This window comes from Thalassophryne amazonica, chromosome 9 (genome assembly GCF_902500255.1).
Source record: "Thalassophryne amazonica chromosome 9, fThaAma1.1, whole genome shotgun sequence".
NCBI lineage: Eukaryota > Metazoa > Chordata > Actinopteri > Batrachoidiformes > Batrachoididae > Thalassophryne > Thalassophryne amazonica.
The window spans coordinates 47,900,280-47,926,517 of record NC_047111.1 but is presented as its reverse complement, the minus strand read 5'-3'; the positions used below and the strand labels follow the sequence as shown (position 1 = coordinate 47,926,517).

The 26,238-nt window shown below is 40.2% G+C and overlaps 1 protein-coding gene across 1 annotated transcript in view; it reads left to right on the top strand.

Moving 5' to 3' along the window:
- Positions 1-26,238, top strand: part of sh3pxd2b (SH3 and PX domains 2B) — a 182,888-nt gene that overhangs the window by 19,525 nt on the left and 137,125 nt on the right. The window contains 2 exon segments of the mRNA XM_034178006.1: positions 7,990-8,070; positions 25,786-25,861. Coding sequence (XP_034033897.1) covers positions 7,990-8,070; positions 25,786-25,861 — 157 coding nt within the window.

Below are 26,238 nucleotides of genomic sequence, written 5' to 3'. Positions count from 1 at the left end.
GCCGATAAATCAGCCGATATTATTATTATTTTTTTTTTTTAATGAATAAAATGTTGTTTTTTGGACCCTTAACAAAAAAGGTATGAGCTAAAAGCTGAAGCTTTGTCCTCATATTGATTATCTTTATAACAGAGAAGAATTTTCAACTTCAAAAATGTAATTGCAAAAATGCAATTGGAGCAGTTAGGGGGCTATTCAAATGGGCCAACTAGTAAGATATCACTCCTGAAAATGATCTTTGCCATATCATGTGAGGTGTTTCAACCTCTTCGCAGTAAACAAAAGTTTTTCATGATAGAAATAAGGTCTACACAACGTGGACTCAATAAAAAGCGTGACCGACGTAATGAAGCACATTTGACACATTACTACATAAACTGAGTTAATCAAACTGAGTTGAACTGAAACGGGAGAAATGTGGGGCGAATGTAATTGCAAAGTTGTTACAAACAACATCCTTATAAACTTACTTGTATGCTTTTGTCAGCCCATCAGTGCAGTATGATGCGAACTGCGGGGGTCGGTGATGAACGCATTTAAGCAGGGGTGTAAGCAGCTCTCAGTTGAATGGAGTCAGAGCTCCATCTACTGGAGAAACGGTGCAAGGACATTTTACATTGCCGACACAAACATTATTTCAGTAACTGTTCTGTTTATGAGAAATTATCGGCGTTCTATCGGCAAAATTTCGGCCGATAGTGAGTACGTTGAAAAAGGCTTATATCGGGCTAATATCGGCCTGCCGATATATCGGTCGGGCTCTACTCCGAACATGGCCGACAATTGGTTTTTATATAAGACAATGTAGGTGGTACACTGGGTGGGTTTTAGTCTCATAATCCTAATCTTACTGGCTCCCCACAGATATGGGGAGCCCTTCCTTTATCTGAAACTTGCGCATGTGTAATGGAAGTGAAACTTAATTCTGTTGTTGAGACTTTGAGCCAAGTTCCAAGCACTTCTAAACAAAAACAAATACTCGATAACTAACATTAAATAATAAAATAAGGAATTAGCGCCGATATTATCTAACACTATCTTGGTGTAATTTTTTTCTGTGCTTCGCACGGAAATTGGATGAGTAAAACACCACCGTTGGGCCTGGAGTTTGTCAAGTTGTGAGACTCGTCTGCAGTGCGCCTGGACTAGCCAATGTTTGTCTACCATTTCACATATAAATAGAATTGCTTATATCCTTAATTTTTGCACTCTTTGGCTGCGACTCCTGAAAGTACATGCTCATCACTGCCCAATTATTTCTCATGATCCACTATTATTTTTTACCAGTGTCTGCATGAAAGAGAGGTGATTTCACATCATACTCAGATCGGGTCTAACAAATACATGTCACCCTCTGTTGAATGAAAGTGGTACTACATTATTTTCACCTCTTTTCCAATCAATTGAATTTGAATGATATTGATTCTGGACTTTAAAAATTAGTTCTCATTTGTCAAAATAAATATTGTGATATTGTGAGTATTTTCTTTTTACATCACATCTCTGTTGTTTATAGCGATGAGCCTCTTTTCAGAGAGGGTCAGCCAGAAAAATATAAAAAGTAAGTCATACATTGGTAGCCATGAGCGACAATGACAGATGATAATGTAATTGTTTTATTACTGCAACTGTGCCTTTCCACTAATATGCAGCATCTACTACTTTTGGAAATCTGTTTAGTCAGAGTTCCCTTTCTGTATAGTGGCAGAAGTGGGGAAAAAATAAGAATATTTTTACATTTTTTTCAGGCATCCCCCTCTGCTGATGCAAAACTGGTGTAGGAGGCACAAAGACTAATCGTTTTCATGCAATTCAAGCAACAATAGAGCTTTTATAATTCTGAGCTGAAGTCAAGAAGAGGGAGCTGAGCGTGGGTGATTTTTGTCTGCCAAAGTGGACAAACTCAGTTTGCAGCAATGCATGACATCATCTGATTGAGAGAGAAATGCACTGCCAAGGGCCCGGCAAGTGTTGTGTTTGTCCAATGGTTTACAGCCTGTGAAGATGCACACAGGATGCATTCATATCTATGCATGTGTGTGTTTGCATGCATGTGCAGTTTGTGTGAAAATTATGCTGGGGTTGAGTGACCAGCAGACCTCACTGCTGTGAAAATTAGTGGTCAAGGACATAGAGTTCTGGAGGTCCTGTGTTGTCGCCATCTGTCTCTTTGCTAGATGGTTCAACCCATGTTGTTTTATGCCTCTGGTACTCTGGCTTGGTCCACATGCTTAACACTGAAGCTTCCGCAAATATGAGCTATGATTAAAGTTCAAATTTACTGCTATGGTCAGGTGACACATTGAGGTTCCAGCAGCATTGCGTAGCAGCACACAGAGCATCAAAAGTGAAAGTAAAAAAATTGCAAATATAAATACAAAAATATAAATACCAGAAATACTGCTTGCTACTGGTTTACTGGCTACTACTGTTCCTCTCATTCCCATCCTCTGTCTTCCTGTTACTCCTCCCCCGGAGTGAGGAGCTGTGAAGTCTGTTGGCCTGAGGGACAGAGGAGTTTTTCAGTCTGTTGGTCCTGCAGTTATTAACGCACTTATTAATGCTAATCTCCCAGCAAAGACAAAATTTGTTCTTTAAAAACAAAGAGTCACAAATCTGTCAGACATTGTTCTTTATAACAGTACGTTGATGGTATGGTATATGAATCAATCTTCAAATATGTTGAAATGTTATGCCGCATTCACACCGGGCACGATCAGAAGCTACAAATTCACGGGGGTCGCATGGCGACAGACGCGCCTCCTTTGCCCGGTGTGTCGCTCTGCTTTTGCTGCGAAAATTCGCCCCGGTGCATCATCAAATAGGAGGAGCTTCCATTCCGCTCGCCGGTTCCGGATGTCAGTCAGGTTAACATGACGGACCTTGATCACATGGAGCGAGTTGTTGTGGAAAGCTCCCAATACAGAGAGTATCATTATTTACTGCAGGAGCTGCATCTGGATGACGGCCACTTTCAGCGGGCTTTTCACCTCTGTGGGACCCAGTTTGAGGACCTCCTGTCCCGTTCACGCGCGCACATATAAACAATAAAAAAAAAAGAAACTCCACTGCTTGCTGCAGCTCGCTCTTCCCCCCCAAAAAACTCAGTCACCATTTGTTTTATTATACATCTGTGTAGTTAATAACTAAAATAATCTTCAGGGACGATTCATTCGCGCGCACAAAAAAAAAGAAAGAAACTCTGCTGCTTCCTCAAAAAACTCTTTCATAATTGTGTTTAGAAACCAATCACCATTTGTTTTATTACACATCTGTGTAGTTAATAAGTAAAATAACCTCAGCGGGCTGCTGCTCGCTCCAAAAACTCTGTCATAATTGTGAAATAAAGGACAAAAGAGGCATAAGTCCTGCTCACAGGCTGCTACCAGATACAGGACATGTTCACATCTTCAGTCAAACTCCAGACATCTCCACGTCACTACATATTCAGTCCCTGATTGGTCATCGCGGCGCAACGAGACGAAAAAGTTCAAATTTTTGAACTTGGGGAGGAGGGCAATGCGAATGCGACGCAATATCGCGCCACAAACGCGCCAGTCGCTCAAAATCGCTTCACTCGCGTCGCTTCATTCGCGTCCATCGCGTCGCGCTGCGTGACTTGGCGCCAAAATGCGTCCTTACATAGGGATTAAATGGCAACCTGTCGCTGCTGTCACTCCCGTCGCGTCCAATGTGAACGCGGCATTAGGGATAGAAGAAATATTCTATCATTCTAAAGCCCAAACCGTTTATATAGTTTTAAAATGTGTTCTATGTACATTCTTTTGGAGTGTAAATCTTTATTAAATGAAGATTTGTTTTCTTGTTGGCAAATACAGGCTTTTAGAATTGGTCCATCCATGGCAATATGACTTTTGCACACTGAAAAAAAGAGAGTGAAGCCAGGAAAGGACTGGGAGTGGAGCCAACAGCATTCAGCCAGACATGGCTACCCACTAAGAATATAAAATCACTTCCCTTCCTCCCCCTTCTCGTTCTTCAGGAAATAGAAGTGTTATATTGCGAGGTAATTATTTGTTCATGACTTATCTGTCTAATGTGCTTGTGACCTGAAGACTAGTCTCGAGTCTGTGCACATTATTTATTCATAATGTAAACCAGCTTTTGCTTAGCATAGAAAATAAGCGACTTTGATCGACCAAAATGAAACAAGCCAGTCTATAGTTCCCTATCTGATTGGATTTCTGGTTCCCTGTTGGATATCAGTCTTTGTATGTCTGCGCTGACAATATGTCATTAAAGGGGGGAAAAAAGTGAAAGAGGTAGTGGTAATAATGGTCAAGAGTGGGATGACATGCATTTTTTTAAGGAAATATGGACTTTTGTTTGCTTCTGCCTGCTTTTTTCTTCATGGTTGAAAACATTGGTGCTGTATATGTCTAAAATCTGTTGAAGTTCACAAGTTATTTTGTAAAGACATTTTAAAACCTGCTGCATGATGATTGGACATCAGATATTCCTGTCATGTGCATGTGACGTTTTAAACTCAGATAAAACTGAAGTTATTGTACTTGGCCCCACAAATCTTAGAAACATGGTGTCTAACCAGATCCTTACTCTGGATGGCATTACCCTGACCTCTAGTAATACTGTGAGAAATCTTGGAGTCATTTTTGATCAGGATATGTCATTCAATGCGCATATTAAACAAATATGTTTGACTGCTTTTTTGCATTTGCGCAATCTCTCTAAAATTAGAAAGATCTTGTCTCAGAGTGATGCTGAAAAACTAATTCATGCATTTATTTCCTCTAGGCTGGACTATTGTAATTCATTATTATCAGGTTGTCCTAAAAGTTCCCTGAAAAGCCTTCAGTTAATTCAAAATGCTGCAGCTAGAGTACTGACAGGGACTAGAAGGAGAGAGCATATCTCACCCATATTGGCCTCTCTTCATTGGCTTCCTGTTAATTCTAGAATAGAATTTAAAATTCTTCTTCTTACTTATAAGGTTTTGAATAATCAGGTCCCATCTTATCTTAGGGACCTCGTAGTACCATATCACCCTAATAGAGCGCTTCGCTCTCAGACTGCAGGCTTACTTGTAGTTCCTAGGGTTTGTAAGAGTAGAATGGGAGGCAGAGCCTTCAGCTTTCAGGCTCCTCTCCTGTGGAACCAGCTCCCAATTCAGATCAGGGAGACAGACACCCTCTCTACTTTTAAGATTAGGCTTAAAACTTTCCTTTTTGATAAAGCTTATAGTTAGGGCTGGATCAGGTGACCCTGAACCATCCCTTAGTTATGCTGCTATAGACTGGACTGCTGGGGGGTTCCCATGATGCACTGAGTGTTTCTCTTTTTGCTCTGTATGCACCACTCTGCATTTAATCATTAGTGATTGATCTCTGCTCCCCTCCACAGCATGTCTTTTTCCTGGTTCTCTCCCTCAGCCCCAACCAGTCCCAGCAGAAGACTGCCCCTCCCTGAGCCTGGTTCTGCTGGAGGTTTCGTCCTGTTAAAAGGGAGTTTTTCCTTCCCACTGTCGCCAAGTGCTTGCTCACAGGGGGTCATTTTGACCGTTGGGGTTTTTCTGTAATTATTGTATGGCTTTGCCTTACAATATAAAGCGCCTTGGGGCAACTGTTTGTTGTGATTTGGTGCTATATAAATAAAATTGATTTGATTTGATGTGAATGGACAATGACGGCACTTCTTCCCTCCCATTTCCTGACAGGTGAACCCTTTTCCTATTAATACTGGCAAAGTCATTTCCCTACCGTTTACTGGTACTATGATTCAGGATGCAGTACCCAAGAGGAGTTTAATTGGTCAAATGGTTACCAGTTTCTTTCAAGTTCAACGTGCTGAGTAATGTCACACAGTACTTGTTTCCCGGTGAGAACATCTTATTGGTATTCAAAGTACTGCACTTAAGTGGTTTAGATCGTATTTGGCCGTAAGGAGTTTCCTTGTTATGATTGTTGACGTCTCCTCATCAACTGCTCCCCTGTGTTGTGGAATGCCACAGGGTTCGATTCTTGGGCCAATTATATTTTCTTTGTACATTTTGCCATTGGGGTCAATTATTGCCCAGCACAACCTGTCCTTTCATTGCTATGCAGGTGATCTGAAAATCTATCTGCCTATGAGGACCAATGGGAGCAATGCTTTGTCATCATTATTTAATTGTATTAGTGATGCAAAGCGGTGGCTGTCCCAAAGCTTTGTTTGCCTGAATGATGGTAAAATGAGACCATTGTGTTTGGATGTTCTGGCATGCCGAATGCGGGAACACCAAACTTTGGTGTTCTGGTTAATTATGTAAAACCAGTGGTCAAGAATTAGGGAGTAATATTTAGCAGCTGACTGAGGTTTTAGTCTGTTGTCAAAGCAAGTTTTTTTCCAGCTACATCTTCTGGCTAAAGTAAAGCCCTTCCTCAGTAGCAATGATCTTGAGATGGCCATTCATGCTTTCATCAGCTCCAGACTTGATTATTGTCATGCACTTTATACTGGCATTAATCAGTCTTCTCTTGCACACCTCCAGTTGGTGCAGAATGCTGCTGCTCATCATTTAACAAACACTTTTAGATGTGAGCATATTACACCTGTACTTTACTCACTCCACTGGCTTCAAGTTCGTTTTACTAATGATTTTAAGATTTTAATGATTGTTTTTAAAGCTATTAATGCCCTCGCACCTTCTTACCTGTCTGAAATTTTAACTCTCCGCACTTACAGTAGGACATTAAGGGTGTCTGGTCAGCTTTACTTAGATGTTCCGAGGTCAAAATATAAACTCTGGGGTAATCGTGCTTTTGTGTTAGCTGGCCCCAGACTGTGGAACAAGCTAAATCTTGTTTTACACACTATTCCTGACCTAGCACTTTTAAAAATTTAATTAAAGACTAAATTAAAGACTTATTTATTTAAGATGGCTTGTAACACCTAGCGCACGTCCACACAGTTGGTCCAAAGTGTGATGCACATGTTCAAAACCCTCCAGGGTCGTCAAGATGGGACACCTATCTGATGGTGGTCTGAGCGCCATCTGAGCACAATTGACATATTATGAAGGCGGCATAAACAGGATCCGAAATGAATTGAGCGCGTATGAGGGAACCTCATGATGGATCGGGCATGGCAAAGCCTGTCGGCATGACCTACACATGTCACTTATGCACATATAATGTACACCTCCATTGCGCCCCAGGGTGCAAAGAAACCATTGATCATTGGTATGTATGTTACACGCAACCATCCATGTGCAGGCAATGTGAACACAGCACAAACAAACCAAAAGCACTGTGTCCACTGCAGGTTAATGCGTCACACAGCGCATGATGCAGCAGATCTGGACAGGCTGTTATAGCCATACTAGATCTTACATTACAGATAATATTCCTCCCCATGGGTGACATAAATAATGTGAAATATTGTGCCCATCAGATCTGTGTCACCACGGTGGCTGGCGGACAGTTGCGCACGCTGTCGCACCTCACGTCAGAGGCTCAGAGCTGAACAGATCTCACCACTGTAATAAACAAATTATTGCTTGATCACATGTAATTCTGTTGGACATATGACGTGGAACTGTTTCGCCATGAGAACATATGAAACATGAATGTCACCTCCAGGAACATTTCTCAGCACATCAGGAGCCAGGACCACAGCCTGTGGTGGAATGCTGAACAATAACGCCATAAATAAATGTCATCTACATACGCTTTGGATGCGATCTGACAGGTGTGCATAAGGCAGTCTGTCTGTGTTCTGACACTGCTGACCACGCCTCTTTTCCTCCCGACTGCTTCAGATTATGGCAATATTTGCTATGTCGGGCATGGTTCCTCCACATTCTTGCTATGTGTGATGGGGCTTTAATTTTGTTGTATGTGTGTTTTATTTTTATTTTTGTGAATCTGTGTTTTTACTGAAAAGCCCTTTGGACACCTTCTGACTGCAGTAAAGTGCTTTATAAATAAATGTTGATTGAGTGAAAGTGTTATTATTTTTTTTTCTCCCCAGGTTTACATCATTAAAGTATCTTGGAGCGATGGCAGCACAGAAATCATATATAGACGCTACAGCAAGTTCTTTGACCTGCAGGTGAGTACATGTGTTGGTGGGGGTTATTTCTTGTGTGCGTGTGTGTGTGTGTGGGGGGGGGGGGGGGGGGGGGGGGGTTGCTGTCTCAAAAATTCTCTCATGACCGGGCCAGAGTGGGAATTCCAGTGTGCAATGTCTTGATGATGTCCACTAAACAAAGACTTCTGTGAAGTTCTTGCCCTATCAGATATGTTGGTTCATGCTGTACTGCTGGGTCAATGAGGCTGTCCTGGCCAGTGGCCAACATAAGCATGAACATGTTAAGAATCCAGATTCTGGATCAAGATTTCACTTTATATATAGGCTTTGAAGGATTATGTCAAAACTACTTCACGGATTCTCACCAAATTTTCAGATAGATATTAGGGAATGGAAGAGTCCACTGAATTTGAGAGTGTTTTGAATTTAGAATTTTTTCATTAAAGCATGAAGAAATGCAGATGAATTTCAGCACATGGAGGTTTCTAATGTGCTAACAGAAAAAACATAACACCAGTAACAACAACAAAGATAGCTGGGTTCTTCTTCTGGGTTTTTTTCTGCACTGACCTTCCTGCTACTGTATGTGGTGCCACCCCCTGTGGTGAACAAAAGGTGAGCGCAAGCAGTGCCAACATGCTACAGTACAGTCGTTTAAACCTGAAGAAGGTCCCTGGTGTGTATTTGTAATGCCACTTTTGGATTATTCTAATTAATCAAGGTCCTTTAAAAAAGAATTACCTTGTTTTCTGGAGTATAAGTCACACCGGAGTATAAGTCGGAACTATAAGTATCTGTGTTATGAGCTTTTTAATTAGGGATTTTTGTGCATTGTTGTAGTGTATTTTTTATTACTGGCATTTATTATTTTATTATTGGAGTTTATGTTGTTTAGTGCTTTGATTCCTGGGAAAATTCTATTTAAATTGTCATTATAATTACTATTATTAATAACAAACTTGTGAATTTTCAGTATATAAGTTGCACCGGAGTATAAGTTGCAGGGCCTCCCAAAGTACTCCAGAAAATATGGGATATTGGATTATATTGTAACTGACTGACTCCTTTCAACGTGGAGGAGCAGCAGCTCGACTCCGAGCTCCGTCACTCGGGAGGAGCTCGGGGTCGAGCCGCTGCTCCTCCACGTCGAAAGGAGTCAGTTGAGGTGGCTCGGGCATCTTTTCCGGATGCCCCCTGGACGCCTCGCTGGAGAGGTGTTCCGGGCACGTCCCACTGGGAGGAGGCCCCGGGGAAGACCCGGGACATGCTGGAGGGACTGCATCTCTCAGCTGGCTTGGGAACGCCTTGGGGTTCCCCAAGCTCCTCTGGGGGAGGTGTGTGTGGATCAGGAGGTCTGGGCGGCTTTGCTTGAGCTGCTGCCCCCGCGACCCAACTCCGGATAAAGCGGAAGAAAATGAATGGATGGATGGATGGATTATATTGTAATGTTACATCCTAAAAAATAAAAATCGTCCCTGATTCATATTGTAGCATATATATAGATACAGATTAGACTGTTTTATAAGGGAGTGATGTATACACCAAAGTATTTCATTATGTTTTATTTTTATGTTTTCAAAATGATTTGTCACAAAAAGACAAATAATGCATCATATATGACATAAATAGCTAAATGTTGAAATATATATATATATATATATATATATATATATATGTATATATATGTGTGTGTGTGTGTGTGTGTGTGTGTGTGTGTGTGTGTGTGTGTGTGTGTGAGAGAGATAAAGCAGAATGTGTTGCAAATGACTCATTTCATTTGCCACAATTGTCTTTGAGGTCCAAAAGGGAAATTTGTTTCTTTAACCTGGTGTATTTGTGACATTAAATAGTGCTTAAATTCAAAACAAAAGTTACAAACAAATTAACTTGAATGGCACAGGTTGCCCAGTCTACAATAATCCAGTTTGTGGAGCCTGTTATGGAATGTTGGTATGCTCGATGCGTGTCCACAAACAAGCACTATGACAAGTGGTTAGTGTTGTGTTAAGAAGACTTCTCGTAGAACCACAGTGTTCTCTGTCCTGGACGGAATGCTGTTCTCCTAAGCACTTGATACTTGTGGCTAAACTGTTCCTGCTCCACCCATGTGAAGCTGGTCATTATGTCGTGCGAGTGAAGATGGAAAATGTCCCGGTGAATTCAGGAAAGGACAGTGATGAATGTGACGGCCGCTCTGACGACAACAGAAATGTCTGAATCATTCTTGAAGATCACGTGGTCCGTGTGTGTTGCACAAGGAGGGAATCTCATTAGTATCCTTGTTTCTCTTCCTCTTTCAAAGATAATGGATGCATGGCCTTGGCCCTGTCTCAGCTTACAGAACACGGACTCTGCGAAAGTCAGAGGGGCGGCCACTTTCAATCAGCATACTTTTTAGGCGTAGCACGCTGTCAGCCCTTAATTGTGTTATGTTCCTTTTCATTGATTAGGATGTTCAAGTCATGAGCATTGAAATCCAGAATGAGGATGTGCACCTTTATGTTTTCTGAGGCTACAAATGTAATCTAAGCTTGAATCATGGAAAATATTATTACACTAATTTCATGCACTTGATTTTAAGATTGTAATGTTAAAAGCTGCCAACAGCTGTTTTAAAAAAATAATTACTGTATAATGTGCTCACAGTGGAAATCAAAAACACATCTACTAAAATGTTATGGGTTAGTGTTTGCGGTAGAGACTTTCTAGAAATTTTAGCTATTGTGACATCATTACGGAACTCATACTTAAACATATACAGTCTCTCCCCTTAACAACTACTACTACTAAAGTACTAAATGTCCCTCTCTGTATGTCAAAGTATACAGTACGTGTGCCAAGTTTGACTCAGTTCTGCAGCACAAAAACATCTCTCCCCTTAACAACAACAACTACTACTAAATTGCTCATTAGTCTATGTTCCTCCCTGTATGTCATAGTATACGTGTGCCAAGTTTGGCTCAATTCCGAGGTGCCATTTGGACAGGAGAGGGACAAATACACACAGATACAGTTCTCTTTTAGTATATAGATGTATGCTGTACAATCATTTCACCCTTGCAAAAGAAGAAGTTCAAGGACATCATTAAAAGCCCAAAATTACCATGACGTTCATGCCAACGAATGAAAAAGCATTCATTATCATTATTTGTTTTATATTACGGCGAAAATAGATTCTTGTCATTTGATATTTTGTCAATGTATAAACAACAGAAAAGGGACTTACATTTTGGTGTGTGTCACTGGTACTTTGATGTCAACAGTCCAACATGAACTTTAAATAGGAGTCCAAAGTTGTTCTCAGGCGCTCTAGGACTGCTGGGATAGGCTCCAGTCCCCCGCGACCATTGATTGGATTAAGCGGTTGAAGATGAGTGTGTGTGTGTGTGTGTGTGTGTGTGTGTGTGTGTGTGTGTGTGTGTGTGTGTGTGTGTGTGTGTGTGTGTGTGTGTGTGTGAGTTGTTCTCAGTCAGCTTGTAAAAAACAATTCTGACGATGTAGTCCGTGATGCCGTTGTTGTGCCGAATTCAGCACAGACTGCCGCATGCTTTCACTCCAGCAAAAAATCGCATCAGAAATTTGTCCAGCTTTTCATCCGAACTTCATCCGCTTCATCCTAAAAGCTCTTCATGCCTCCAGACGGCACAGTGGGTTTGTTTTTTGTATTAGAAGAATTAGCATCTTCAATTAGTTCCTTCAAATCTTCGTCCATCAGCAAAACAAACTCTGCAATGTTTAGCTAAACACCGCCCCCGGTAGTGTGAGCATGCTTGGTTGTTTGGGGTGTGCAATAGCACATTTCATATAGCACCAAAATTGCACACTAAAAAGAATTATATAACAGCTGAGTGGTTCCTTGTCATTTGGTTGGTGCTTTGTATGTCATGTGACATGGATTATTCATCCCATTTGTGTTGCATTGCATTTAGAGTGCAAAAAACTGGGAAAAGCTGCAACAACAGAGTTGCAAAAAGCTGGAACAAACCATTCAACTCGGCTTTGCCTCACTGAATGGTTTGTTCCAGCTTTTACCTCATAAAATATTTGTACCATTGAACTCATAAACATTCATTATTTATATACTATTGCATGGTAAACACAATGGCAAATGGTAAGAATAATTAATGTCACATGGCATACAAACCACAATCAAATGACAAGGATCCACACAGCCGTTATATAAAACAAAATATGGAAATATGAAGTCTGCATCATATTTAAATTAAATTGGCTCAAGTTGTGGTTCTTGCAATAGATAAAAACATTACACGTCTTGAATTTATTTTTATTTTATTCTGCTTTGCTTTAACAAATTTTCAGCCAATTCTGAATGTGCAAGTAAAACAATTGGATCCAACAAAAGTTTCATTTCAAAAGTCCTGCGCACCTACAGTGCTGTGGATTTGCAAGAAAAGTGAATGTCTAATTGTATCTGATGGGAATCCTTGCAAATTTTAAATATTGGGGGAAACATCACAAACCTCCAATAATTCAACAAGTGTGTTGTATCAGGTAATGATAACCTTCAATATTTGGGATGTGTGAAACATTATATTGACAGAAATTGTAGTAATCACAATTAATCTGTGTTTTTTTTATCAAAAAACTAAAATGTCTCGACTGAAACGAGACACATTCAGTTCTCTGTTGACTAAAACCAGACTAAAATTAACAGACTTTTAGTTGACTAAAACATGACTCAATAAAAATGGTATGTGAATGACAAAAACTAAAAAGGACATTTGACAAAAGACTAAAACTAAATGAAATAGCAGGTGACAAAATTAACACTACAGTCCTGCTTAGTGTCTGTGGTGCTCAAGACAACTCTCATACATCATAGCATTCTGCAACTTGCAGATGGATCTTCCACCAATAACAGTGTTGTTTTTTTATCATCAGGCATTAAGATTATGATGTCATGGTGCACCACCATTGTTCCAGTGTTTTAGCCAGAGCACTGCTTGGTCATCCTGACACTGATCAGCTAGGAGAGATGACTTTTCAATCACTGGTAGCTCTGTTTAAAGAAGTGAAGAGGACAGGACTTGTTTGATCATTAAATACCGCTTAGAGGTAATCTTTGTTTTAGTGCTCTGTTTTGTAACTCAGAGCCCCAAAGCGCGTGCTTTTCTGTTCTGTTTTTTTTTTCCCCTCTGAGTCATTGACTGTAAATGATGGTATTCAATAACTCACAACCACAGGTATTTCTAGAAGGGACAGACTCTTTCTTGTTGCATTCATCAAACCAGCTAACCATTCCTGGCAATCTTTTTTTAATCCATTTTATAGTTACTAAAATACACTGAGACATTATCCTCGTATAATTAGTCAGTGATTCATATTTTTTGTAGGGTGTTCTCCATCTATGTTGCTGTATTTGCAGCTGCTTTCAGCTGTGTTTATAGCCTGTGTGTGGACTTTGGCTGGTGTACAAATTTGAAGAGATACCAGGTGAAGTGTTCTTTGCTTTCAAACTTCAACAGACACTGTTTCAAAACAGATTATACCCCTGCTTTGACAACTGAAAGGGTTCTATTCAGATGGTCAATTTGGTTGCAGTATGGTTCCTTATGTATATTTAGCGAGGTATGTCGTGCATAATGCTGACACATTTGTTCAATGCACAAGAGACAAAAGCAAAAAATGTTTTTCCAGAAATAAAAATTAAAAACTATATGCTTATCAGGTCTACAAAAAGGCACAATGATATGTAGATGACAATCCAAAGTAGAGCTAGACCCATATATTGGTTGGCTGTTAATCTCAGCCCATATGATCTCCTCATGAGCATATCAGGTATCTGTGTTATTTTTACTGATATAACTTTTATTTTACCAAACAAACTAACCATGAAGTGGTGCCATTACATACTTTGCCCAGCAGTGGGCAGTCCAGTGGCAGTGTTTGAAATGTTGCCAAGCATGGCTGGTACTCCATCACCCCTTGGTCACTTTAGCTACAACAGACAGAGGCAATGTGACCAGCAGCCACTCATTTTCAATCAGAGTGAGCATTTTATAGTGATATGAGACATGTTGTTGCTATGCTGCCAGTAAGGTGTGGCCAAAATAAATGAGAAGCCTATTTTATGCAAATGCTGAGCAATGTGATGCAGTGAATGCCAGTCTGAGTGACGGTAGCGTGACGTACATTTGTTGGTGATTGGTTTTTCCCATTCATTTGAATGGGAGAGTGTGTCCAGAGATTTGGCTGGTACTGTACTATATATCTGCAGATATATTGGTATTGTATGTATCGGCCAGATTCTAATGCAGACTTGTAATTGTATTAAAACTATATGATCGCACTTACTAAATTACATTTGCAGTATCACCAAAACTTCATACTGACAATTGGCTATCTGTAATACATTATTAGAACTTGCTTTACCATTTTTGATCACAACATGTTGAGAATTTACTTGTAGTGGTGACCACCATGGAGTGTGACAGCATGTGTGATGAGCAGGGTTAGAATAAACATCCTCACACTCACTCATCTTCAACTTCTTCCTCAGATTGCAAACTCCAAACAGAAAGGCCACTTGTGGGAATCAATCCCATGACCTTCTTGCTGTGTGGCAACAATGCTAACCACTAAGCCACCATGCTGCCCTACAAACATACTCAATATTGTTAAATTTTGAAATGTGCATATTAAAACAGTTACACTATGGACATGAGCATGTTGAAGGCAAAGTTACAAAAATGGTGTGACTGTCCAAATACCTATGTACCTGATTGTATTTACATTTTTATCAAAGCTTATAGCATTAAGCATAAAGCATTTACATGTTGTTATGCATCTTAATGAAACAAACTTATTTTGGCAGCCATTTTGGCTGCCCAAAAAAACACTTGTTTCTATTGTGGTCCATTAAAAAAAATCAAAAGACAAAATAGAAGTAGTAGTAATAATAATAATAGTAAAAGTGTGTATATGATGACCAGAACCTAAACATTATATAAATACATTAGGATAGTAAAATTATCATTAAAAAATTACATAATTAAGAAGAAATAAAAAGGGTTGCGTTCTTTCTATAAAAACTGCTGAGATAAAAAAATATTTTGACCAAATTTTTTAAAGCAGAGACAAACACCAGTATATCTTAAAGAGGACTGACCAAAGTGTTTCACAGGGGAATAAATAGAGACAGCGAACCTGAGCGGGTATTGTAGCGGGATGAATTTGCTCCCCATCAGCTCCTATCAGCACATTTAAGCACAAACAAAGGGAAACATAATAGACTTTAAATAAAAAATTATCCTGGAGCTGGTTCCATATTAGTGTAATCAGTATTCCTCAATTAAAAGCCTCCTGTTGTATGGCTGGGGGGCCTGGCTGCCTTTTTGTTTCTGTCTTTTGTTTTTCCTTCCAGGTGGCTTGCATTTGGGACTGAGTGGCTGTGTAGCTGAGTTTATCAGGACCTCACCCTGATCACCTGAGGCTGATCACCTGCGGCTCGTCAGGACTCACAGCTGTGGTGCATCTACATGGATTGGAACATGGTGGCATTTAAGACTGGAGTACACAGTGTGTATTTGCCAGAGACTCGACCTTGTGACCAGACGGGTGAGATCGTCGTCTCGGGAGCCATCTCATCATCAGTGGTTGCAGAGAACGTCCAGGTTTGATGCATGGTCTGTGAAAGAGGAGAGGGTGAGGTCTCACGCTCGTCAGCACACTTCCTGAGGTACGTTAGATTTTGTGACTAACATTTATACAGTCAGTAAATGTGGTGTCCCTCACACCTTATTATATTGAGCTGTATGTTGGTCGTGTAATCAGCTTCCACTGCAGTGGAGTTTTGTGAACTGGATGTTCCATGCCTGCAGGGTGGGAAGCTGATTAGTAATTAAGCTAGGAAGTGTTTGCTGTTTGTGCACCTTTGAGCGTTCTCTCTGTGTGTTGAGTGTGGACTCACATAATGATTCCTTCTTTCACAGACTCGGTTTGTCGCGGCCACCTGGGGGGTGTCGGCGGGGTCCTTGGGTCCGAACCAGTTCTGGCTCCGGACCGTTAGCGCTGCTGGGAGCGCACCGCAATCCACCACGCCAGACCACGCACTTTTATATTTTTCACAGCACTGTTATGTTCATTAAACTCTGTTATCCTTTGTACCGTGCTCTGCTTATTTTATACTGGGTCCTTCAAACGCTGGTCGGTTCTCCGGGCTGCGTCCGACACATAACACCTCCAGCTCAACCAATTTTCAATGAAATTCATTCTTTTGTTTTTGAGATATTTTCCAATCACTTATTGAAACAAGGCCGAAAACAAGATTACCTCCTTTGAGATAAACAGATGCCAAGCATAACCTCCTTGATGGCAGCCTTGGTAATAACAAGGACAGAACTGCTGTGGCACCGTCTTAATAGTTTGCTTTTATTTGCCTTGTTCATTTGCTTTAACTATCCCGTTAAGTCTTTTTCTGGCTTTGTCATATTAAAGTGTGTGCTCGTTAATTGGGGTGCTGAGCAGAACAATTTAATGAGCACGTCGTCTAATTCTGACCTGGCCTGTCTGATAGTACACATTTCCTGAGGCTGAGTCACATTCTCTTATCACCTGAGATATTTCTGATACTTCTCACACACATCTTCTTTTGTCTGTGCCTAAAGATGTTTCTGCATGGCTGCTGACCCTGATTCGAATGAAGTATTGTGTCCACTTCTTTATAATGGCGACGGACAGTATTGTTCAAAATTATTGCTCATGCAAAACAAAGCACGATGAAAAAGTTTGTCAATATTGAAAGGTGTATTGCTGCCAAAATATTGCTGCCAAAATAAAAAAAATCCAAAACCGGACTTGATTATTCAGACTGTGCAGCTGTCACATATTTTCTGTTTGCTGTAATCAAGAAACTCAAGTTTTTCAATGGCCCCATGATTGCCTGTTGGGCTCAATTCACAGCTCTTCATCAATATTTTATGTGAAAAATTTTCAGGAACACTGTCATTCAGTATTTAATGGGGTTCCAAGCAACAATTTCACCAGTATTTTAATTTATTTTTTAATGATTTTTTAATTTTAAACTAAAGGGTGCATCCCCTCAATGAAAGATAAATGTTCATTATTCTTCCCAAGATCATGCATATGTGTTTATGACAAATGTTGGGAGTCAAAGTAATTTCTAAGTATGTGCCTCAGCTTCACAAAAAGCTGAATCTGAAACGGCAGCCCTGCTTTGCTCTTTTACCATCTGGCTTTGTCAAATTTGCTGTCTGTAAACAAAAGGATTGGCTTGTACAGTAGTTTATCAAGCGGCTTGCCCTGATTGGAATTAGGCGTGTAATGAGAACATTGCATATGGTCATTGGCGGGTACAGATTCCTCTTCTCTTATTCTCATCTCTACCATGAAAAGTATGTCTGCACTGTCTGTGACAGTCAAGAACCAGGGATGCACTGATAAACAATTTTTCACTTCCGATCTGATCCCGATACCTGAATTTGGATATCTGCCGATACCGATACTTTTCCGATCCAATACCAGAGCTCTGGTTGCTTTAATATTTTTATTATCATTATTGTTGATTTTATATGAGGATTTTAATTAAAAAGGAGACCTGAAAGTTGGGCTACAATTTGCCACAAAGTGTATCTAAGATGAAAGCCTGGATTTGCTATTTTGGTGAAAGAATTAAGTACTTGTATTTTTTATAGACTTTTATAGCCTTATTTGTATAGAATTAAAGTTTAAAGACAGCACTCTCTGTCTGTCTGTCTCTCTCCCTCTCTTTCTGCCTGTCTCTCTCTGTCTGTCTGTCTCTCTCTCCCTCTCTTTCTGCCTGTCTCTCTCTGTCTGTCTGTCTCTCTCTCCCTCTCTCTCTGCCTGTCTCTCACTCTCTGTCTGGCCTTCTCAATTTTCAATTTCAATGGATCTTTATTGACATGGGAAACATGTTTACATTGTCAAAGCAAGTGTTACAGAGTAAAAATTAAGTTCTCTCTCTTCTCTTTCTGTCTCTCATTTGCTCTCTCTCTCTCTCTCTCTCGTTCTCTTTCTCTCTCCTTTGCTCTCTCTCGTTCTCTTTCTCTCTCTTTCTCTGTCCCTCTGTCTCTCTCTCGCTTTCTCTCTCTTTCTCTGTTTTCATGCTGCACAAATTTCGAACTTTTTGGAAACACGAAACCTTTCAAGTATAAAATAAAAATAAATTTCTAAATGTATCATCAGCGGCACTCAAGCGAGTATCTCTGGATTAATCCTGAAGGATTTTAATGGAGAATTTTCCCGTTCAGCGGAGAGAGAGAGAGAAAGTGAATCTCTGTTCGGCTCTCCACTTCAACTGCGCTCTAAGCTGCTGTTTCACAGCCTTGAGATGTTGAAGCGGCTGATTTTTCAGTAACAATTCAGTTAATTTTTTTGAAAATCCATGCTCTGCAACAGAGACCATTTGAACCCGAGAGCCGGGTGGAAATTTGCTGTTATCAATGGCTTAAAACCTTCAACTGTCTGGGGAACAGCTCACTTTCATCTCAGAAACCTCCCCTGTCCCCCTCTTCTCCTCCCGCTCAGCAGTAAACAGAGCAGAGAGCAAGCACCACGACAGAGGTTTCACAGATGTAGCTTCTCTCCAGTATTGTAAAATCCTGCAGGTTGGATGGGGGAAATTCCGCCTTGGGTCCTGGATGGGAATCTCACAGGCAGACAACTGGTTCATTCCCATATCTCTAAAATAACCATCTAACTGGTGCAGCCAGGTGAAGCGCGGGCATCCTATTGGCTTTTTCTGGCTGCTGAGGTCCTCAACACTCAGTCATGTTGGATCATGCACAGAGAAATGGGTCACATGGCCAAAATGTGAAATGAAAGTGATACTCCTCAATGTAGTCTCTTTATGTAAAAGCTTGTTTGATACAAAGTCATTAAAGCTGCACCCAAGGATCCTCTGAAGACACCTTGTACGGAAGACAGATCACTGGTTAGTGTCCCTGTTTCACAACCATACAGCAAGACAGGCAGCACTAAGACCCTAACACTTGGACCTTCATTCACCTGCAAAGAGCCAGGACAACCATACTGCATATATATTTGGTATTTAAATAATAACATAAATAATTAAAACACTTTTTGAAGTAAACTGCCTGCCTGCCCATGTATCTTTAACCCCAGACTTGGCTGCATGAATAATGGTAAAAAATAGTTTATTAGTTTTGTCAGTGTTTACTTAATTGGTATATCACCATGTCTGCCATGATTCATCATACAAGGAACTGTTGCTATGTTGGATTAATTTTTTTCTCTGCTCAAAGTGAAAATTAGATGCTATGTTGTGACACTCCGTCTTGGTCTTTTTGCCTAGTTATACAACATGATTGTCTTGCAAACTGTCCATACATCTGAAGTAAAGACTCACCGCATCCTTAATGTTTGCAGTTTCTGGGTGCTCAATTTACTCCCCAGGGAAAATTCGTGTGGCCTGCCATTTTTTTTTTCTTGTGTCTGTTTGAAACAGAGATCACGTCATGTAATAATCACATTAGGTTGACAACACATTGCCCCCTCTGCTGAATGAAAGTGGCACTGCAAACCCACTACTTTTCAACCAACAACTGAATTTGAATCTGCTCTGTGTACGTCTGATCCCGTCAGATCTCAGAAGCTAAGCAGAGCATATATATATATATAGAGAGAGAGAGAGAGAGAGAGAGAGAGAGAGAGAGAGAGAGAGAGAGAGAGAGTCTGTTGCTCTATAAAAAAGCCCTCCGTAAAGCTAGGACATCTTACTACTCATCACTAATTGAAGAAAATAAGAACAACCCCAGGTTTCTTTTCAGCACTGTAGCCAGGCTGACAAAGAGTCAGAGCTCTGTTGAGCCGAGTATTCCTTTAACTTTAACTAGTAATGACTTCATGACTTTCTTTGCTAATAAAATTTTAACTATTACAAAAACAAAAAATTGCTCATAACCATCCCAAAGACGTATCGTTATCTTTGGCTGCTTTCAGTGATGCCGGTATTTGGTTAGACTCTTTCTCTCTGATTGTTCTGTCTGAGTTATTTTCATTAGTTACTTCATCCAAACCATCAACATGTCTATTAGACCCCATTCCTACCAGGCTGCTCAAGGAAGCCCTACCATTATTTAATGCTTTGATCTTAAATATGATCAATCTATCTTTATTAGTTGGCTATGTACCACAGGCTTTTAAGGTGGCAGTAATTAAACCATTACTTAAAAAGCCATCACTTGACCCAGCTATCTTAGCTAATTATAGGCCAATCTCCAACCTTCCTTTTCTCTCAAAAATTCTTGAAAGGGTAATTGTAAAACAGCTAACTGATCATCTGCAGAGGAATGGTCTATTTGAAGAGTTTCAGTCAGGTTTTAGAATTCATCATAGTACAGAAACAGCATTAGTGAAGGTTACAAATGATCTTCTTATGGCCTCAGACAGTGGACTCATCTCTGTGCTTGTTCTGTTAGACCTCAGTGCTGCTTTTGATACTGTTGACCATAAAATTTTATTCCAGAGATTAGAGCATGCCATAGGTATTAAAGGCACTGCGCTGCGGTGGTTTGAATCATATTTATCTAATAGATTACAATTTGTTCATGTAAATGGGGAATCTTCTTCACAGACTAAGGTTAATTATGGAGTTCCACAAGGTTCTGTGCTAGGACCAATTTTATTCACTTTATACATGCTTCCCTTAGGCAGTATTATTAGATGGCATTGCTTAAATTTTCATTGTTATGCAGATGATACCCAGCTTTATCTATCCATGAAGCCAGAGGGGACACACCAATTAGCTAAACTGCAGGATTGTCTTACAGACATAAAGACATGGATGACCTCTAATTTCCTGCTTTTAAACTCAGATAAAACTGAAGTTATTGTACTTGGCCCCACAAATCTTAGAAACATGGTGTCTAACCAGATCCTTACTCTGGATGGCATTACCCTGACCTCTAGTAATACTGTGAGAAATCTTGGAGTAATTTTTGATCAGGATATGTCATTCAATGCGCATATTAAACAAATATGTAGGACTGCTTTTTTGCATTTACGCAATATCTCTAAAATTAGAAAGGTCTTGTCTCAGAGTGATGCTGAAAAACTAATTCATGCATTTATTTCCTCTAGGCTGGACTATTGTAATTCATTATTATCAGGTTGTCCTAAAAGTTCCCTGAAAAGCCTTCAGTTAATTCAAAATGCTGCAGCTAGAGTACTAACGGGGACTAGAAGGAGAGAGCATATCTCACCCATATTGGCCTCTCTTCATTGGCTTCATGTTAATTCTAGAATACAATTTAAAATTCTTCTTCTTACTTATAAGGTTTTGAATAATCAGGTCCCATCTTATCTTAGGGACCTCATAGTACCATATCACCCCAATAGAGCGCTTCGCTCTCAGACTGCAGGCTTACTTGTAGTTCCTAGGGTTTGTAAGAGTAGAATGGGAGGCAGAGCCTTCAGCTTTCAGGCTCATCTCCTGTGGAACCAGCTCCCAATTCAGATCAGGGAGACAGACACCCTCTCTACTTTTAAGATTAGGCTTAAAACTTTCCTTTTTGCTAAAGCTTATAGTTATGGCTGGATCAGGTGACCCTGAACCATCCCTTAGTTATGCTGCTATAGACTTAGACTGCTGGGGGGTTCCCATGATGCACTGAGTGTTTCTTTCTCTTTTTGCTCTGTATGCACCACTCTGCATTTAATCATTAGTGATTGATCTCTGCTCCCCTCCACAGCATGTCTTTTTCCTGGTTCTCTCCCTCAGCCCCAACCAGTCCTAGCAGAAGACTGCCCCTCCCTGAGCCTGGTTCTGCTGGAGGTTTCTTCCTGTTAAAAGGGAGTTTTTCCTTCCCACTGTCACCAAGTGCTTGCTCACAGGGGGTCGTTTTGACCGTTGGGGTTTTACGTAATTATTGTATGGCCTTGCCTTACAATATAAAGCGCCTTGGGGCAACTGTTTGTTGTGATTTGGCGCTATATAAATAAAATTGATTGATTGAATTGATATATATATATATATATATATATAGGCTCGAATTCCTTGGTCTGTCTTCATTCTGACAATCGAGCATGATTAGATGATGACTGGTATTGATGTATGATGTAACTGGTATTTAGAAATGGCTTCTTTACTCTCTTCAGATGCCTTTTGTTGTTTGAGTGCATCTGATGATTACAGAGCAGTTTCAGGACTTGGAGTCGACATGGAGACTGGGCGTGTTTGCACTCATGGTCAGACACATGGAAACAATTACAGTGTACCAGCTCTGTGTCTCTAGGTTCATGCTTTCTGTCTTAAAGTTTGGCTTGTGTCAGTGATGATTCATCACATTCTTAAACAAGGTTGTTGGATACTCTGCATGTTTAGATCTCTTGCTACAGTGTGCTTGTTGTGTCTGAAACAAATGAATAAAATGCAAATTCATCTCTGACCTGGTCTTGTTTTAGAAGAGGAAGTACACTCTACTGCATGCACCCACTACCCCCTGCCGACTCACCCACTTATCCAAAGGAAATTGTGGATTTAACTTTGAGGACAAGCATTAGCAATCAGTCCCTTCACATGCCATGCAGCCATCCCTCTCTGTCTCATTCAGTGAATTTATTCAGTACAGAATCACACCAGTCAAAAGTTTGGACACACATTCCCATTCAATTGAATAGTTGTGTAAGTCAACCAAAGATGCTATGAATGAGCAAGGTCTGAACATTACTCACCCTATGAGCAAGCACATTGGCAACATTGATAAGGGAAAAAAAAATTCCTGCAACTTTAAAAAAATTGTTATTGGAAGAAACCTCAGGCAGACTAAACTCAGTAAGGGGACCATATACTTGGGCCATAGTAAGTCCCTTGTTTTCACTTGAGGTCTCCACAGCAGATGGATCTACATGTTGATTTGGTACAAGTTTTACACCGGATCCTGTTACTGACACAGCTCCACATTACATGGAGAATGGGTGGGGGCAGGGGTTGAATCAGGAATCTTCTGCACTGGAAACAAACAGGTTTAACCACACGGGCCCCACCCCTGCACACATTGGTCATAAAGACAATTAACCCTCTGTGGCCGACGCCGTCGTATACGACGGCTAAGACCAAGCTTTACTAAGTTATAAATAACTTTTGAATGATATGAGTTAGAAACGTACTTTTTTTTTTTTTGCTGAAAAGTTAACTCCGCAGACTTTCGAGCCAGCCATCAGCCATCTTTGTACTCTTCATAGAAGCTGTGTGATGACGTGCACAATGTGAGTGTCCATTCGGAATTGGTTCACCGTCACATGGTTTTCCAAAATCCAATCGTAGGGCAGATTTACCTCACATTTTCAGGAGTGATGTGTTATTAGTTGGCCCGTTTGAATAGCCCTCTGGGTGCTCCAATGAGTACATACTATTCGTACATACTCAGTGTGCCTTGCGCCATTACGCGCAGCGATCAGTGAAAGCAGGAGCACACAGAGAGCCTCTGATGACAAGCTCATGTGCTCAAACAAAGAGTGTGTAACTATCAGGATTGCTCCACTAGTTTGCATGAGAATGTTACTGGATAACTCTGTTGCTTTCTCTGCGTAAAGCACTGTTTACCATATCAATGGACAACAAAACCATTTTGTATATATTGTTCAAAATGTGCAATTGTGTTTATTGTTTGAACCTTTTTGTTGTACAGTTTTTCACACAAGACTTCAAATTACCTTTATAAAGTGTCAAAACAGTTGTTTATTATAGTTTGCTGTGTGTTTTGAATAAATGTGTGTGGAAAATTATTTTTTGCTTTATTTTTTTTGCTTGGCTATTTTTTATTGTAAACCTTTATTACACTTACACAACAAAAACATATATATTCTGAAAGCACAGGTTGTCCTGAAAAAAGAGACATAAAACTTGATTGTGGGATGCAGGGAGAGCTGTTAACAGCAATAATAGAACAATAATACAATAATAATAAAACATTTTATGCCAGGTGAGTATTAACCCTCGGACCCCAGAGGGTTAATACAAAACAAAGTTATACATATAAAACACGAACTTGTCAAACATACAGTGACAGAGAAGCTACAGCTTAACAAACATATACATACAGAGTCCATTTATCCCAACAACACCCTCTACAGAAGTAGTTGGAGAAGCATTGAGGCACACTATGTGCTCGATCATACCCAGAGATACACACCACATGTCTAAAATGTCATAACTCTTTAACTGTTTACCCTTTTCCTACATTTTGCACATTAACATGAATGTGCAAAATGTAGGGAAAGGGTGAAGTGGTAGGGCGAAGGGAGAGGATTGTGATTGGGCTAAAGTCATTCCAGTCTTACTCAAGGACTCTCAGAAGAGACCTAATACCAAAGACATGTAGTCATCACCTAAGGTCACTGGCTACCATTCAAATGTTACAATCACAAAGTAAGACAGGAAGCACCAGGACCCTAAAACTTGGACCTTTGTTCTCCTGCAAAGACGTCTGCATCATCAAACATCTCTGTCCACTGACCTCATCACTCCATAAGCTCTTCCCAGACATCTCTCTATCTCAGTGTTCAGTCTGCACCGAAAAACTAGAAGAGGGCATCCAGGAGTGTTGAGAAAGACTGACAAATTAGAACATGGGTTCATGGACATCACTAGGACTGTATTAAGAGTCTGGGATTTGGACAGTAAATGGAGTGGAAATGAAGAATTTGCATATACTATACTCAGAAGCACTGAGAAACTACAGGACATAAAGGCAATGACAAAGAGAAAGAGGGAAAGAACAAAGTGGATTTGGGTGGATGAGGTAAAGGAAGACTTGAAGGAAAGAGGGCTGAGGGAGCTGGATGTGTAAGATGGGCCTGTATGGAGAAGTGCGATCAGATATATCAACTCACGTATAGTAGACATTTGAAAAGATTAAAAAAAGAAGGTATCTCAATGGGTACAGAATATCATGTGTCACTAGGAGCCTTGAGTGTGTCTAGTTGTATCACCTAATGCTGCTTTACAGTAAGATCACAGCTTAAAATACAAAAAACATTTCCTAAAAATATAACATGCATAATAATTTGCTGTTTAAAAAGGTTTAAATAATAGTTTGTACCTATGTTAAATATAAGAGCCTTTGACACAAGTGTGTATCATGGGATGAAGATGGTTCTTCCTTCAAGAGTCACATATATAAACCAGAGTTGTGTGGAAAATTTTGAGGGAACAAAATGAATTTACTCCATTTTGGAATAAGGCTGCAACATAACATTTGGAAAAAGTGAAGCGCTGTGAATACTTTCCAGAAGCACTTTATATTTCAGTGTTAGCAATGAAGGATAGGCAATACAAAAAAGTGAAAGAGTGACATTGTGCAGTCAGAATGAAATTCATTTGGAAAGAAAAGAAAATGTGGAACCTGGTGAAATGCTGATTACGTGATGTAAGGAACTATTAGTCCCTGTCCTTTAGAGCGTGCAGAAACAGACTTGTTCCACTGTGTCAGAGCATCAGCATATGAAGTGGAGGGGAATTAACATGCCATCAGTGCATTCTCATCATTGGCAGGTCTCCCTTTACTGGACCAAATCATTGTTGGAACTGCTGATTTATAAAAATGTAAACCCGCTCTAGCTTCAGCTGTCTTTGTGTGTGTGTGTGTGTGTGTGTGTGAGAGAGAGAGAAAGAGAGACAAGGAGTGAGAGAGAGATAAGTAGAGTATGCATATGGTGAAAAAATTGTTTTTGTTCATTTTTTTTTAAATTACTGTGTAAACTGTGGTGTTTCAGATGGAGTTGCTGGACAAATTCCCAGTGGAAGGAGGACAGAAGGACCCTAAACGTAGGATCATCCCATTCCTACCAGGTAGGAGTTAAACTGTTGACCACGTGACACCTCACAACAGTGTTTTTTTAGAGCTCATTCACTCAGTCACTCATCTTCAATTGCTTACTCCAATTAAGGGTGACAGGGCTGAGACCCTGATTCATGCGTTTATTTCTTCTAGATTGGACTACTGCAATGTTCTATTTTCTGGTTTACTGCAGTCTAGCATTAGGGCTCTCCAATTGGTTCAAAATGCTGCAGCCAGACTTTTGACACGAAGCAGAAAGTTCGACCACATTACACCCATTTTGGCATCTCTTCACTGGCTTCCTGTCCCAGTGAGATCAGATTTTAAGATTCTGCTACTTGTCTATAAAATTGTTCACGGACTGGCACCTCCCTACCTTGCTGACCTA